Consider the following 17013-nt stretch of genomic DNA (forward strand, 5'->3'; position numbering starts at 1 on the left):
ATCTAACTAAATGATTGATTGGGTGACATGAGATGACACGTGTAGGTGTTGATTCCGCCCACAGACACTAGAGGGCTTTCTATGCGGAAGTCAACAAGCACCGAGCTGCTTCCTGATAGTGCTGGGACTATTCCGCATAAACTGGCATCTTCTGATTGATTGATCGAACCAGCCATGTCGAAGAACACAGTGTCTGATCGGTTCAGAAAGGTTGATATAGATGAGTACGACGAAAACAAGTTCGTCGACGAGGAGGACGGTGGAGAAAATCAACTAGGTCCGGATGAGGCTGAGGTGGATTCTCTCATCAGATCATATCCTTTCAGTCCATTTACTTTTATGGTTACTTTTCATAGATTTCCTGCTTACTTGTAGTATGGCGTTTTGACTTGTCTTTTTCTAAAACACTTGATGCGTTGGCGTGAAGTTTCTAAAATTGATTATTTTTGTACTCTCGTCCAGACATGGGTGTGGTAGTCAGTCACTTCATTCAAGACAGGCATATTTCACATTGTCATCACAAGTTTGCATTGCGGATCAAGTCTTTAAGGCCTTTTAAAACCGACAAATAGCGGCTATAATGTTTAAAGAGTGTAACGCATAAAGCTGTGCCTTATATAGATGTGGCAATTACTTAGAATGGTGTTGTTGTAGAAACACTTCCGGATGCCATCGACTTCCGGTTGCAAGATTGAAATCCTGAGGTGGCTTTTTAATTCTTTATACTTTATAATATATAGTTTCCCGCAGCTTACAATGGTAGCATAGTGACAATTATAATTAAAGAGTGAGTGTTATTAGTGAGTAGATGTGATTTCAGGCATTCTGCTGTGCTTTCCTTAGTGCCTGATACAGGTAACCTGATGGGGGCTTTGCAGGCGGTACTGAAGAATCCACCCATCAATACAAAGAACCAGAACGTGAAGGTGAGTAAAAGTCAAATCACTCTGAAGTATCTTAAAGTATCGGTCATGTTAAACTTTTAACATTATCATTCCCTACCAATGGTTCTGTTTTTTTTTTTTTTTTACTCTACCAACACCATTCAAAGTCACCATTACTTTTCCAGCTGTTCATGATTTACTGAATAAGGATTAAACAATATTTTTTACTCACATTTTAGACCTTGGCTTAACTATAAAAATGTATAACAAATGCACAACGCGTTATACACATATATAAATTTACATGATCAGTTTTCCAGGTCTAGAAAAATATAATATTTCTAAACCTAGGTGACCTCATTTATTAAGATTTTCCAAGACTCTGGGATCCCTGGTTCTTCACACAAAACAAAACAAAAAACAGTTGTATAAGAAATTTTTTATTTGTTTATTTTATTGTTTTACCTTATGCTTGTTTTGTTTTATTTAAATCATTTTGCCCGGTTTCACAGACCAGGCTTAAGCTAGTCCCAGACTAAAATGTTTTACTCATTACATCAAAAGTCTAATTTACAGGCTTTCCATGGTCACGGGAAACCTTAAAGTATTAGGGAATTTTAAAATAGTGATTTCCAGGCTTGTAAAAACAATTTTACTTATGGCTGTTTTGAACACAAATATTTGGTTATTGTATAATTGTCATACAAATAATTGCAATTAACAAATGAATTGGCAGTTACAATGTAACAATGCCCATACATCTAGAGACAGGTTACTACTAGTAACGCAAAATACAATTATTTTGAAGCTAAAACCCAAATATTGGGTAGAATGACATTGATAAAATATATCAATGTCAAGTTTATTTATATAACACCATTAAAAACAACATAAGTTGACCAATGGTGCAGTGCTTTACAACAATACATACAAAACGAAGATAATGAATAACAATAGTAAATGTATATTAATAATAGTACAAATAATAATAATAATAAAAGCAAATAATTATATTTATTGTATATATATTGTATGTATTATAAATAAATATAGCTCATAATATTTATAGATGTTGATGAAGTATTGTCAAATATATTTATGTATGTACAATTTCTATATTTGCTTAAAATTCTCTTGTTTGGATGGCCATATAAGATTAATTTATATATATATGTGTGTGTGTATGTGTGTGCAGGACCGGGCTGAAGGCCTCGTGCTGAAAGTGCTCAGCTCTTTCAAGGCTAGCGATATAGAAAAGGCTGTTCAGTCTCTGGATAAGACTGGAGTCGATCTGCTCATGAAGTACATCTACAAGGGCTTTGAAAAACCCACTGACAACAGTAGTGCCATCCTACTTCAGTGGCATGAAAAGGTAAACCCATTTTTTTAAAGGAATAGTTCACCTAAAAATGATCATTCTGGCTATATTCACTGGTGCCTGTCTGTCTGCATAGGCTCTCTCGGCAGGAGGAGTGGGCTCTATCGTCAGAGTGCTCACGGCCAGGAAGACCGTGTAATGTTCAGCACCTCGGCGCCGTGGCAGGGTTGGCGGAGGGACTGGCTGGCACAAGCCCTCGTGGTCTGGTTTCTGCCCACTCTGCCAAACTGTGGAGGATGTCCAGTCACTCACCTCTCACCTTTTTATAAAAAAAAAAAACGATCAAACATTACAGTCCCATTTGGATCTGTTGCAGTGAAGATAAGCACCTTGGATCTGTGTTAACAGAAGGGTGATGAGAAAATGTTATTGTTGACCTCAGTAGATCTTAAGCACAGACATTTTAGCTATTATCAAAGGAATACTCATTTTTTTCGTACTTTACTTTACTCGTCTACTTCACATTCTCACACCTGTCCCGATGTAAAGTCTCAACAGAGCAGAACAAACAGTACATGTAATCACATGACTAAATCATTACGCAGTCATGTTATTGCAGTGATGCATGATGGCACTCTGGAGTGTGTGGTTTTTTGTTTTACTTAAAGGAACAATTGGCCCAGAAATAAAAATTCTGTCATCATTTTCCAAACCTGTACTTTCTGTCTTCTGTAGAACACAAAAGATGATTTTTGAGGAACGTTAGAGTCCAAACAACATTCCAAAGATGTTTTCTTTCAAAATGTTTTCTTTTGTGTTCCACGGAAGAGAGAAACTCATACAGGTTTTAACCAAAATGAGGGTGAATAAATGATAACAGCGTTTTTATAGTTGGGTGACGCTTTAAGAAGTTAATCAAGCTTTAGTTTGTAGAGGATGTTCTCTTTACACTCTCTTCCTCATCAGAGCTGGTCTATGGAACATGCCAACATCAGTATTTGCTTTTTCCCTAACTTGCATTCACTGCATAATGTATTAGTTCTAGAGTTGGTTGTTGAATCTAGCCTTATTTGAATGCCTGTGTGCTTTCAAGAGGGAGATTTCCAGCTCGTTTTTGTATGTGATCAGAGTGCTTATTTTCCTCCACAATCCCTTCAGGAATTCATGCATGTTTCCATCATCTCTTTGGTTTCATATCACAACGGGATCACATTTTAAGAAACAGAAAAAAGGGAATAACTTTTCTTAAGTTGCCAAAAAGGTTTTGATTGTCATAATTGTTGATTAATATTAGTGCATTTTTGTACTTTTTACAAAATCGATGAATTAAACAAATTTATAACGCCGAGTATTATTCAAATTGTCCAAGCTTATGTATATTTTGATCATATCATTTTTTAAGTGTTACCAATCGTAGAACATGATTAGCATAATTTCTCAACTTTGAACTCAAGACTTTGTCAGGTGCTGATGATATAGCTAACCTCTGAGACGCACACGTGTTTGTGTACGCTCACAATTCCCACCAAACACAGCAGCAAGCGCTCAAGCTGCAATGGAGAGTTTTGCTTCCACTGTGGTCTACTTATTTTTTCCATACTTGAAGCCATACATTAACAACTTGAGGAAGTCTCCACTTGTTCATTTGCGGCTCGAAGTGAATGTTGAGTTTGCATCACGCCAGTCAATCATTTGATTAAGTGCAAAACTAGTTTACCAACTGCCTTATGAAATGTTCCTTTTATATTGTATGGTTCTTTTGAAAAATAAATTAAATGAATACAGTCTTATTTTTTTCATTTGTGTTGATTAAATGTGCAAACCAGAAGACCTATTTGAAGTGTGTAGGAGATGTTTTCAACACTTTTTTTTTTTTTTTTTTTTACTGTGCGTCTGGGGTGTTATTTTTAACTAAACAAAACCCTAGAAAAACTTTTGTTACTTAAAATAAACATTAACTGAAATAAAAAATATACATATATTTAAAAACGTATTTTATTTCAGCTAGTTGGCAAAGCAAAATTACTATAATTACTAGAACTATAATTCTAAAAACGTAAACTTAAAAAATATTTAAATACATTTTTAAATACAATTTTAAATAAAAATTCTAAATATTAAGAACTAAAATTGTATCTCGATACTAAAATAGCACTGTGTGTGTGTGTGTGTGTGTGTGTGTGTGTGTGTGTGTGTGTGTGTGTGTGTGTGTGTGTGTGACATCTGCACATATTCCAAAGACGGGTATCTTTGAAAAAAAAAGTTACATTATGATACATTTTCAATATTCAGGCTGTGTAAATACCCTACAGGGCTTTCCACACTTTAATATTTTTGCAGCTAAACGCATGAGATCCTATGCAGACATCGCAGTCTATAGTCAACTTATACTTTTCATAGCAACCACAAGGGGGCGCCGTTTCCTTTGTACTTTGATCATACCAGAGCCATATCTGGTTCATGCAAAGACTCATATCATCTCATATAAATGTGCAAATGTGGATCACAAGAAGTGGCATCATGTACAAGTTCAAAGATCAGTGAAGACGGTTGTAGAGTCTTATATTCTTAGAAAATACTGATAATGAAGTTAAATATTTATGGGTATGTGATTTCATGGGAATGAATCACTGTCCTTATTCCAGGTCATTGATCTCAAGCTATTAAGGCATAACAAGTTTATTTTGATTTCTTAGAAACCAATGCATCCAAAAATATTGAAGAGAGAAGAGGTTTTAAATGACATTTCTGAAGTCTTATATAAGACTGAGAACCAGAGTGGGTGGATAACTATGAATTAAATATAGTCTTGCAAAATACAGCAACACGATTGTGCTGTTGATTGTGCCTTGCAAATAAAAAAATCAATATGGACAATAAAAACATGAACCCTGCCTTCCTTTATATTTTTTAATGACATATTTTAGGCATATTAATGATATATATCTAGTACATCATTTATTACATTTATTTAATTGAATACAAAATGTCTGAATACTTAGTTGCTTCCAAATAAACATAAAAATTGTTTTTATAAATAATAATATTGTAACTTACAGCTGAATTTAATTAGAGCAATGAAACACACTTGTACACTAAAATAAAACTATTCCTGCGTTGGGAAATGTCTTGGGAAGTCTTGATTATAGTTGTGTGGCTCAAGACTATCTGAGAATTATTATATTCTGTTGTCATGCCACATGTATAGATCTAAGATGGGTCGCCTGTCAGAAGCAGCAGAGGGGCTTTATTGGCCCATTGTGTTGTACAAGGGAACTGCATTGTTTTCTAACAAGCAGAGTTAAGTGTGGCAGCTGCTATGGAGACATAAGTGCACAACATTTTTACACAATTATAAAGTAACACAAGCACTTTTTACTGGTTCCATGCTTACAAAGTAAGGGACAATAAACAGTCGGCCTATCAGTATGGCAAAATAAACCTATACAGGGTGAGGGGTGCCTACCTAAAATATAAAAGAAAATAATGGGCTTTTATTTGTTTAATTTAATTTCTTATTCTACTCTAACTTTCTAATAACTTTATTATTAGAACTTCTCTTTATTATGGCAATAATAAATTACATTTATTTCTATAGCCTACAGTACCATTTTCATAATGATTATCACTTGCAAACCAGCATTAGAGACATAGTGCAACATACAATTTCAAGTGAGAAAGTTCAAGGTGACAGCGGTGCAGAATTCAACCAGAAAGATATGACATACTGTATATACACAAACTATAAAGACATTGCAAGGGAAGTAAATAATAAATAAAATAAAAATAATTAAATTAAATTCTTAAATTGAATTCTTAAATTAAATTAAATCATTAAATTAAAATAAGATGATGATGATAATACTATTAAATTAAGAAAATGATACTGCACTATTGTCTTTAAAAAATAATAGTAAAATAAAGTAAAACTAAATTAAATTTCCATAGAGCTCAGTTTAAAATTGCAGAGTTTGTGATAAAGTATTATTATATTCCTTGACAATTTTTTTATCTTCCTCTCTATCACACTGTGATATACGAGCCTATAAACAATAATAACTGCAAATAAAAACCTTCATCAGATTAATGGTGTATCTGCAGACTGTATCATCAGTGATGTGAGCTTAGTGACTTAGTATGCTGTAAAAACATGGTTCAGCTGAGTGCCTTATGTAACCCATGCTCAGCTGAACAAGTTTGCATAAAGAGATCCACAGAGAGAAGGCAAGAGGAGGCATGTCTGACTATATTCATGTTTCTTTTCTAAGTGGCTGCAAACCATGAGACAGCAGGCTGAGGTGGAGGCGATGACGAGGTGCTTACATAATACAGATCTCCACAGAAGAAGTGGAACAAAATGCCTCATTTTTTTCCTGCATGTTCAATTTGACCTGAAAGTATAGCCTACATTGAAATAAAATTAACATAACTAATCCTTGATATTTTTAAGAGACAAGAAGAGAGAGATAGAGAGCTCTCAAAAACAATTTAAACCGTCATGAAAACAAACCATAAAAATGAATCTAATTATTTGCTTCTGCTTCGAAATGTAGCACCTAAAATATTGATATAGACATGTGAGGACGCATCTGTTCTGCATGAATGAATTTGACTGTGTTCCTGGTGGGTGGTATATGAACTGGGCTACTGTGATTAAAGTGAATAATGGTTGGTGACATACAGCCAATCATGCTCACTGCATATTCACACAGGCGTTCGCAGCAACGCGTTTCTCGTCATATAGACGAAGATACAATACAATTAATCTTTTCAGCAACATTTAGTTATCAAATTATTATCACTATTATAATAAGCACGTTACAGATGAGCGCCATTATTTGTCCCTCCCAGTCCCATCGTGCTACTGTGCCCTCGTCATCAGTGACGCAGCATAGTTAAGCGCGCGCTCTTCGGTACATCTCGTTAACGGCGGTTCTTTGGACAGATAATCACTCTTTTACTAAGTAGAGATGGTGTTCACGATCCTAAACAGACAAAGGAAATCGGTAAGACGTTTTTCTCTTGTTGTGTTTTAAAATGAAAGCGCTTTTGTTGTTTATGGGAAGGTTAAAGTGGTGTTAAAGTTAGTCGAGCTCGTGATCTGACTAGAAAAATCCTGTTTGTGTTGTTTGAGGAAAAGCCACTTTTAGTATCTATTTGCTGTTTTACCTGAACGTTTGCCCGACAGCTAGAATTTCGGTGAGGAATATCAATAAAATATTCACTTTTACTTGTGAAAAACGGGTTGTTTTTTTGTGAATGGTTTGTGTACAAAAGACTCGGCTTCTGCATGGTCTTTTACTGACTGGACCTCAGATCAGAATCATAGCGCTTTGACTGACCGTTTAATCATGGTCCATGACCAGTTTAACAACATGTTATGTCCGATTTCTAACACAGTTAAATAATTATGTATTTCACTTAAAGATGAAAATGACAGATGTTAGGCACCCTGTTGTTGACGACAACCTCAGTCCCCATTCACTTCCGTTGAATTGCTAAATGATGTCATGAAATTGAATGGTGACTGAGGCTTTCGTTCTGCCCAAATCGTAATAAATACGTATAAAGTATCTTGTCTTTGTTACACGACTCGCCACCTTGCTCCACACCTGTAAAATATGATGTTTATTTATATTGTACCTGTTTTGAATATAAGGTTTTGCGAGGTCACGTGTGTTTGTTTCGGCGGTACTGGTTTAATCTAGAAAGCTCAGTTCCTCCTCGCGCTCCGGGTCGCGTGTCTCTCGCGCCTTGAACAAACATTAAACCCGGAAATATGAAAAAACAGAGCGCATTGTTTTTTTATCTGGATCCTTTTTGTTTATAGACATTAAATGTAATGTAATGTATTGTGTTTAGAAAGTACTAGGTCTTTAAATATCAGTTTTGTTTTCTACATTTTGCGTTTAGCCTACAGTTAAACAGTTTTTAAAAGCAATAATATGACCCGAGAATATTGATACCTGTAAACTAAAAATACTTTGTCAGATCCAAGCTGGTGGTTACAATTTTGTTAAACCCTTTCAGGGTTCCCACAGCCTTGGAAAAATATCAGGGTGATTTAATTGGGATTTTCCAGGCCTGGAAAAGACAGGGGGGTTTCTATAAGCAATACAAAGTTTGTCTGTAAAAAATGTATAGTTGAAAGTTAAATATTCGAGAAGTCTGAAACTACTGGTAACCTCAGTGGAATTCATTGGTGAAAAGGTGTGTGAACCCCTGACTATAACTGCACATAATGGTCGGTAATGTCTTTGAAAAAATGATCTTATGCTCACCAAGTCTGCGCTTATTTAAACAAAAATATAGTTAAAACACTAATATTGTAATACTACCTTTTAAAATAAGTTTCCTATTTTAATATTTTAAATTGTTTCTGTGATGGCAAAGCTGTATTTTCAGCATCATTACTCCAGTTTTGTGTCACATGATCCTTCAGAAATCATTCTAATAATCATTCTCTTTGGTGCTCAAGAATCATTTCCTCTTATTAGCGGTTGTTGAGTTGTCATGGTTGAATTCAGTGTGTTTCTCTTTCACTTCTTTAGGTCATCATGCATAATCAAGGTTGTAGAACTTGTATTCTTTAACCCGCTGAGTGACCTCAGACACGATTGGTGCAGCCACTGTTTCTTCTCTGTTGAAAGGTCTACTAAAGTGCCTTAGAGCAAGACTGTTCTCCTGTTACATCTGTTTGGTAGGTGTGTCTCTTCACCAGACCTACATGGAATCTGTTCCACAGACTTTCACAGCTTTCTGTTTAGGACATCTGCAGAATTTCAGGATGCTTTCACACTAGCACTTTTGGTGCTTAGACTGCGCACCCGTGTTCAGTTCAGTTAATTTGGATTGATGTGAACGCTGTTTTCTGCAAACCGTACAAAAACAGAGAGAATGTATATAATTTAACTTCTGCTCACCTTTAGCAGAAATGGACTCCCGCGTTCTTTTGTAGTGCATTCACAATGCGATAGATGGGCGCAAGTGCCTTATGGATGCTCTGCATTTTGGCACCTTTTCCGGTGTCGTTACAAAGCAACAGAGGTAAACAGCTGCTGCTTTGATGCAAATGCACCATGGTTTGGAGTCCGACCCAAATAATATAATGTGAACACAATCCTGTGGGGGAGGGGGGAGCAATTGAATTCTTGTTTGGCCCAGGCAATTGAACCAAGTGTGAAAGCACCCTTCTTCACACCCCCCACTCCTTACATATTCATATATTAAGTATTTAGCTACTTTTGGTGATGCCTTCAGCTTCCAATACAAGTGTAGTACTCTAAGCTCAGTTTAATGCATATCGTGTTTAAATCCATTACGCCGATATCCCCACACAGTCATTGCAGAAAATGTGGTACAAAACGGCACAGATTTCATGTGGGCCTTCTCCTCCTCACATATTTTTAAATGCTGAAAGAGCAGTTCTCATTTTGCTGTTTGCACCTTGACTTTTATAGATTCATCAAAATGACTCCCAACGGATATTTGATATTTGAAGATGAGAGTTTCCTTGATTCTACTGTGGCCAAGATGAATGCTTTGCGTAAAAGCGGCCAGTTTTGTGATGTCAGACTGTTGGTAAGACCCTCTTTGTTTCAGGAAAAATAAACATGCCTTGTGATAAGGTACACATGTATACAGATATACTGTACACTACCGTTCAAAAGTTTGGGGTCAGCAAGACTTTGTTTTTGAATGAACTTCACAAGGCTGAATTTATTTGATCAAAACTACAGTAAAAAACATTTATATTGTAAAATAATTACAAGTTTAATATATTTTAAGATGTAATTTATTATTGTGATGGCAAAACTGAATTTTCAGCATCATTACTCCAGTCTTGAGTGTCACATGATCCTTCAGAAATCATTCTTAAATGCTGATTTGCTGCTCAAGAAACATTTCTCAATGTTTAAAAGTTGTGCAACATAATATTTTTGTGGAAACTGTTTTAATAAATTGTCAGGATTCTTTGATGAATATAAAGTTCAAAAGAACAGTATGTATTTGACCTATGTAGCTTTTGTAACATTTTGAATGTCTTTTGCTTTCTGGAGAATCTAAATAGATAACAAAATAACATTGGCAAAATGCTAATTGCTGCAGTCTATTTAATAAATATTTGATTTTGATGAATTAAAGTTTGAATGAATGATTCAATGACTCACTTATAATTACTTCACTTGTTTCAATTGAATGAATCAGCATTTTTGAACAAATCTCTTGAATGAAAAATTCAATGACAAATTAAAGTCACATGTTGCCACCTACTGGTGTAACGATCTAATTGATCCAAATTTTTTTACCGGTACTGTAGACCAGTGTTTATATCCAAACTATACACTTAACCCAGTACTTCTGTGATAAATTGAACTATTGTAACAGAGAAATAATGATACTGTGTGTGGTTGAAAAGACTGTTTGTGAAACTGTTTCATTCCACGACAAAGACTCTCTCCGTCTCAGCGGCAGCACCAACGCAGATTTGAATGTTTGTTAAAGGTTTAATAGACCTAGTTTTAATCAAGATCACTACAATTAATTAAGCAGCTCTAATTTAATGCATCCTCGTTGAATAAAGATTCATTTCTTTCAAAAAGTATCTTACTGACCCCAAACTTTTGTATAAGGCTCTCTGTACCCACTCATAACATTCTTTATAATGGTGGTGGTGGTTCTACAGGTCTGTGGACATGAGCTTATGGCCCATAAGGCTGTGCTGGCCTGCTGCAGTCCTTGCCTCTTTGAAATCTTCAATGCTGACTCTGAGCCCCAGGGTGGGATTTCACTGGTTAAATTTGATGACCTCAACCCTGATGCTGTGGAGATCTTGCTGAACTATGCCTACACTGCACAGTACATATATTCACTTGGCATTTAAACTTTTTATTACACATTTATAATGTCAAGGACATACAGGTATCATATATCCCTGTATTCCCCTGTGGACAGGCTGAAGGCGGATACAGATCTGGTCAGAGATGTGTATTCTGCAGCAAAGAAGCTCAAATTGGAGAGGGTCAGACAGGTATGTACAGGCATTTACATGGTCAGAATTCTCTAATGTATAGACTACATTACTGTTCCCTGATATCCTGAATCCTATTTTGCAGATCTGTGGAGACTACCTGCTATCAAAAATGGACTCCCAAAGTGCCATTTCATACCGCAATTTTGCTAGTAGCATGGCTGATGGGCGGCTTCTGGGCAAGATTGATGGTTATATCCAGGACCATCTTCAGGAGATCTCAGAACAGGATGATTTCCTTAAACTTCCTAGACTAAAAGTATGTCTATCTATCTGTATCTATTTAAAATCGGTTACTACTAAATGTTTTTTTGTATAATTCCATTCATAACTGTGTCTATATAGCTGGAGGTGATGCTAGAGGAGAACCTGAACTTGCCTGGTAATGGCAAACTGTACTCAAAGGTGATAAGCTGGGTGCAGCGCAGCCTGTGGAAGAATGGATATCCCCTGGAGAAACTAATGGAAGAGGTCAGTATTATGACTTTATACGTACCCTTTCCTTTCGCTTTGCTCATGTCTCCTGAATTTCTGTTCAAAGGTTGACTCGGGTTCCCCCCCTTCCCCTGTCCCCAAGTATTGCCCTTAACCTTGTAAATTTTGCAGTACGTGTTCCTCAAAATACTGAAAAACTGAACGGTTTTCCAGGTGAGCCGAACAAACTATGTTCAGTCTGATCTTCCCCCTTCGCTTTCGTTCCCTTGACTGTATTGACTTTGTGACTTAACATTTTCTCCCCAACAGGGCTTTTTGAACTATTATTAATTTGATTCTAATTGCTGGTCCTCCCCATTGATCTCCCCATATCTCCTGTAGGTTTAGTATACACACCAACAGCAGATTTTTCCAGCCCTGAAGAAGAATGCAAGATCCCAACCATCAGTGGTACTAAGTCAACCTACCAAAAGCCATGTGCTCCCATCTGTGCAGTGTTCCTGAGAGCGTTGCAGCTTTTTTTCCAATCCCACTGTGCAGCGATCATTTGTTTAGATAGCTCTTTGAACCAAAGTGAAGTAACTTATTGTAGGAACGATCTCTCCTTCCAGCAATTTCCACAATCACAGTGACCGCAGACATGCGAAAGGTCATTGCTCCCTCAAGGCCCAGGCAGCACACAGTTATCAAGGGCCTCCCTCATAGCAGCTGACTCTACTGCTTCAAGGAACAAGGCAGAACATTGCTTTGTTCTTGTTATGGAAACACCCACATGGGTCTTGTTGGTGTTTTGTTGTTGCAGGTGCAAACGCTGTACTACTCAGCAGATCACAGATTACATGATGGGAGCCTGCTTGAGGGGCATGCAGAGGTCTGCAGCTCTGAGGATGACCACATCCAGTTTGTGCAGGTACATGACTGGTTTTCAGTCCTCCCCTTCCAGTGCGCTGCCTTCTCTGCTGTAAAATAGCATGGCTGCCATTTGATCATGTTTCAGGTGGTTTGCACTAAAAGGCAGACCAGTAAACCCCCATCTGTCTTAGCTGTGTTTGCACTGTGGAAGACCCCTTAAATGGTGGTATTGGCACTGGATGGAATGGGTTTAAGCTTTGGCCCCAAGTCTGTATGCATGCAGTAGAGGTAGGGGGTGAAGTTTGGGCAGGTTTAGAGCTGCCTGGTTTGGTTTTGCAGAAGAAGCCTCCTCGAGAGAGAGACGAGATGAGCTCAGGCGCCTCTGGCAGCCTCTCTCCCTCCATCAGCCAGTTCAACAAGCACGAATGGAAGTACATTGCATCAGAGAAGACCACCAGTAAGTCGATAGTGCTTCACCTATCTCTTTTCTTAAACTTTCATGCTAGAAAATTCCATAGCTATTTATGCAGGGTCCCTATGGTTATGTTTCCTAGATCAGGAAATTAAGTTAAGCATGATTTTTTTTATCCGTATCTACTAGAAACATCCTAGATTTTAGTGAGAACCCAGTTTTTAGTGTTTAAATTAACTAGATGTCTTTTGCAGACAATGCATACCTGTGTCTGGCTGTTCTGAGAGGCATACTGTGTGTGATCTCCCTGCATGGCCGCACTAGTCCTCATACTTCCCCATCTGCTACACCATGTGTGCTGAAGAGCCCAAGCTTCGAGACTCAACCAGAAGATCTACAGGAGAAGCTTTTAAAGCCCATGCATTACGCTCGTTCAGGACTGGGAACCGCTGAACTGGACCGCAAGCTCATTGCTGCAGGTACACATGCCCAAAGAATGAAGTCATCCTTAAAGTCACCCTGTAGACAATAATTGTATCCCCAAAACTCATTGTTTGATCACTAAAATTATATATTTAAAAGGTTTTTCCTGTGAGAAAAATGTCTTCACACACTTTAAATGTCTTTAAAGGAAACAATACAACTTTTTGCATTTTTAGACTTTTAACTCAATTAAGTTACATTTAGCTTCCAGTAAAAGTGTATTATTCTCAGCTCCCTTCAACATGCTTTTAAGCATTTATAATTTTACATATTTAAATCTATTTTTTATTTTTCCCCTCTTTATTATCAGAGCAGAACATGCACAGATGTCATGTGGGCTATATAATGTCCTTAAATTCATGCAAATTTGGTAAAACAAACATTCAGAGTTTTGATAGTGGTGGAGCAGGAGCTGGAGGAGAGCAAATACAAAAACAAAAGAACCACATTGCAGCATGTCACAACAAATTGTCATAGATGGAAACAGGAGCAGGTCACAGGTTTGTGAAGATGTGATGTACATATTATCTGTCCAGGTGGCTACAACAGAGAAGAGTGCTTGAGGACAGTGGAGTGTTATGACCCAAAGAAGGACTGCTGGACTTTCATTGCTCCCATGCGCACTCCACGAGCTCGCTTCCAGATGGCTGTGCTAATGGTAAAGACAGTGCATGGTTTCCAATCCTAAAGTAGCATTGCTGGAGCTGTCATTAGAGCTAAATGAATGGTTATTCTCTCAGGGTGAGCTGTATGTGATGGGCGGCTCCAACGGTCACTCAGATGAGCTGAGCTGTGGAGAGATGTACAACCCCAAGGCTGACGAGTGGACTCAAGTTCCTGAGCTCCGCACCAACCGTTGCAATGCAGGTATGCATCACTTTCTGCCGGACAATACAGTGAATATTTGTAATGGATTTGAATGAGCTTTTTGTTCGTCCTAAAGACCAAGTCATTGTACTACTTTATCTGATTGAAACTTCTGTGTTAAAAAATTATGTAAGAGTTGGAAAATTTCATTTCATTTCTGAGTTACACTACAGTTCAAAAGTCTTAAATGTTTTTGAAAGAAGTCTGTTATGCTCACAAATGTTAAAAAATACAGTAAAAAAAATATTTGCAGCATAATTACTCTAGTAATCATTCTAACATGCAGATTTGATGCTCAAGAAACTTTTCTTATTATCAGTGACAGTGTTGAAATCAGTTTAATATTTTTGTTGAAACTGATATACTCTTTTTTTTTTTTTAAGGAATCTTCAATGTTCACACGAACGGCATTTATTTGAAACAGAAATCTTTTGTAACATTATAATGCTTTAGTGTCACTTTAGATCAATTTAATGGAAAAAAAACGTAATACTGACCCTGTGTTTTTTAATGATAATGTACCAAGTTTGATTCATTTCTTTGACCAAGTTCAAAATGTCAGTTTCATTGAATCATCAAAACAAAAAATTTGTTTGCTTTATTATTTTGTCTCCACATAAATATTACTGTACTTTATTATGTTACAGTATGTTATATTATTGTAATATAGTAATAAATAACATTTAATATTATGTGCTGTTCATTAGTAAAAACAGGGGAAACGTAATTTAAATAGATGTATATTATCTTAAGACTGAAAAAAAAACTACAATATCATCAGTACTAGTAGGAACATATCAAACAGGGGGTGTTCTGATTAAGGGGTAAATAATAATCGCTTTTCTTGTTTCTTCTCAGGTGTGTGTTCCTTGCAAAACAAGCTTTTTGTGGTGGGTGGATCTGATCCCTGTGGCCGAAAGGGCTTGAAGAATTGTGACTCCTTTGACCCAGTGACAAAAATGTGGACCAGCTGTGCACCCCTCAACATAAGTATGTCAATTCACTTTTATGTTCTGAAATGACTTTGATTTGTATTGTACAAACCTGAACGTGTGGTTCACTGTGCATTGTCTCTCTTCTGTGTTTAGGGAGGCACCAGGCGGCAGTGTGCGAGCTTAATGGATTTGTGTACGTGATTGGTGGCGCTGAGTCCTGGAACTGCTTAAACTCAGTAGAGCGCTATAACCCAGACAACAACACGTGGACCCTGGTGGCCCCCATGAACGTGGCCCGTCGTGGAGCTGGTGTGGCTGTGTATGAAGGTAATTGGAGACAAAATAGGTTGTGTATAGATTTCCATCTAGTCCAACATGGTTATAAAGTCTCACTGGTAGGAAAATTACTTAAGCTTGTTAAATTCAGGACTTTGCTTCATCAAGTTATTTCCAACTGCTTTCAGGGAAGCTCTTTGTGGTTGGAGGATTTGACGGCTCTCACGCTCTGCGCTGTGTGGAGGTCTATGACCCAGCCAATAACGAGTGGAGAATGTTAGGCAGCATGACATCAGCACGAAGCAACGCAGGGCTGGCTGTAGTGAACGGTGTGCTCTGTGCTGTCGGGGGCTTTGATGGCAATGAGTTTCTCAACACCATGGAGGTGTATGACCTAGAGAAGAATGAGTGGAGCCCGTTTATAGAGGCATTAGCTAAGAACTGAAGGGTGTCAGGATCCCATCCTCAATCTGACACATTGTTATGTAATGTGATTGAATTTGACTGATGTTCATCTGTTTGTTTAGGTACTGAGGAGAGAGAATTCTGATAGGGTTGCCCAAAGCAACATAAAGCCTTTGCATATTGCATAATTACTATGTAAATAAATTTCTTTCTCTTTTTATTTTATTTTTCATTTGTTGTTTCACTATCAAAGCCAGTACCTGGAGTAAAGTGGAGACGGTAAGGTTAATGTAATGAGAACAGGTTTATTAGATTGTTATAATATGAACTGTGGCAAAGGTTCACAACTTGCTGCAGTCAGACGCAATGCTTATGAGTGATTTGACGATGATTTTTGATGATGGCCTTGCTTATTGAAGATACAATCTATATATGTATAGTTGGAAAGTCTTAGACCACAGAATACTTAACTTAAGCTCATCTTAAATGGAGCCACAATGCTTCAGTGGATTTGTATCTTGCCTTTTTATAGCATTTTTATACAACTTATCTAAGTGTCTAATATATAATACTGACAAGCATACATTGTTATGAATGAATCTGTGCCACAGGCTTGTTTTTAACTAGATGCTTATCTATGTCTGCTTTATGCTAAAGAAGCCAATGATGATAATGCCACTTAACACCAATAAATGTCTCATCTCGTTCATTTGAAATGTTGTAAATGATTTTGTTTTACTTTTGGTTCAAAAAAGGGGCAAAAATGAATAAACAATTTCAACTTGAAGTAGATTGAGTGTCTCAACTTCCATCCATCCAACTGTTTTTTTATTAACGATTCTGAAGAGTAAAACATGAAAGACAAGTCTGCTTGGTAACATGTCTCTCCGCTGAGGGTCTTGAAACATTTACCTTGATACTTTTAATGAAACAACCACATTTTGAAGTTATTTATATATAAAAAGCATCTAGCAAATACAACAGCTCACTAAAACCTTTCAGTGCTGTTTTGTTTTGTCTGAGGGGATTATGTAAGAGCCATGCCATTTTTCATAGTTGTGGTTTCTTACATAAGATAGGAAGTGCCTGTGAGCACAGCATTTAAAGACCCTAAT

At 37.0% G+C, this 17013-nt stretch overlaps 2 protein-coding genes across 2 annotated transcripts; both read left to right on the forward strand.

The window, feature by feature from the left end:
• The first annotated feature begins 69 nt into the window (after positions 1-69).
• arpc5a (actin related protein 2/3 complex, subunit 5A) lies at positions 70-3986 on the forward strand. Its single transcript, XM_082171885.1, has 4 exons — positions 70-313; positions 853-926; positions 2080-2256; positions 2339-3986. Exons 1-4 carry the CDS (start codon positions 175-177, stop codon positions 2399-2401), a joined length of 453 nt encoding a protein of 150 aa, XP_082028011.1. The 5' UTR covers positions 70-174; the 3' UTR covers positions 2402-3986.
• A 3074-nt stretch (positions 3987-7060) lies between these two features.
• ivns1abpb (influenza virus NS1A binding protein b) lies at positions 7061-16685 on the forward strand. The gene is made up of 15 exons (XM_082172201.1): positions 7061-7208; positions 8754-8902; positions 9663-9783; positions 10889-11061; positions 11158-11233; positions 11319-11492; positions 11579-11704; positions 12471-12578; positions 12860-12977; positions 13187-13411; positions 13952-14073; positions 14156-14282; positions 15141-15272; positions 15371-15544; positions 15682-16685. The coding sequence occupies exons 3-15, from the start codon at positions 9673-9675 to the stop codon at positions 15936-15938; spliced, it is 1923 nt and encodes a 640-aa protein (XP_082028327.1). The 5' UTR covers positions 7061-7208; positions 8754-8902; positions 9663-9672; the 3' UTR covers positions 15939-16685.
• Positions 16686-17013: the final 328 nt, after the last annotated feature.

The sequence above is a fragment of the Leuciscus leuciscus genome (assembly GCF_965113295.1).
Source record: "Leuciscus leuciscus genome assembly, chromosome: 6".
Lineage (NCBI taxonomy): Eukaryota > Metazoa > Chordata > Actinopteri > Cypriniformes > Leuciscidae > Leuciscus > Leuciscus leuciscus.

What these genes read in the sequence shown, in the direction of transcription:
- ivns1abpb (XM_082172201.1), top strand. Translation starts at nt 9,673, where the DNA reads ATGACTCCCAACGGATATTTGATATTTGAAGATGAGAGTTTCCTTGAT. An exon ending in TTTGTGATGTCAGACTGTTG is followed by an intron (nt 9,784 to 10,888) that starts GTAAGACCCTCT and finishes GTGGTTCTACAG; the next exon opens with GTCTGTGGACATGAGCTTAT. An exon ending in CTGTGCACCCCTCAACATAA is followed by an intron (nt 15,273 to 15,370) that starts GTATGTCAATTC and finishes TTCTGTGTTTAG; the next exon opens with GGAGGCACCAGGCGGCAGTG.
- arpc5a (XM_082171885.1), top strand. Translation starts at nt 175, where the DNA reads ATGTCGAAGAACACAGTGTCTGATCGGTTCAGAAAGGTTGATATAGAT. An exon ending in GGTGGATTCTCTCATCAGAT is followed by an intron (nt 314 to 852) that starts CATATCCTTTCA and finishes TAGTGCCTGATA; the next exon opens with CAGGTAACCTGATGGGGGCT. An exon ending in CAAAGAACCAGAACGTGAAG is followed by an intron (nt 927 to 2,079) that starts GTGAGTAAAAGT and finishes ATGTGTGTGCAG; the next exon opens with GACCGGGCTGAAGGCCTCGT.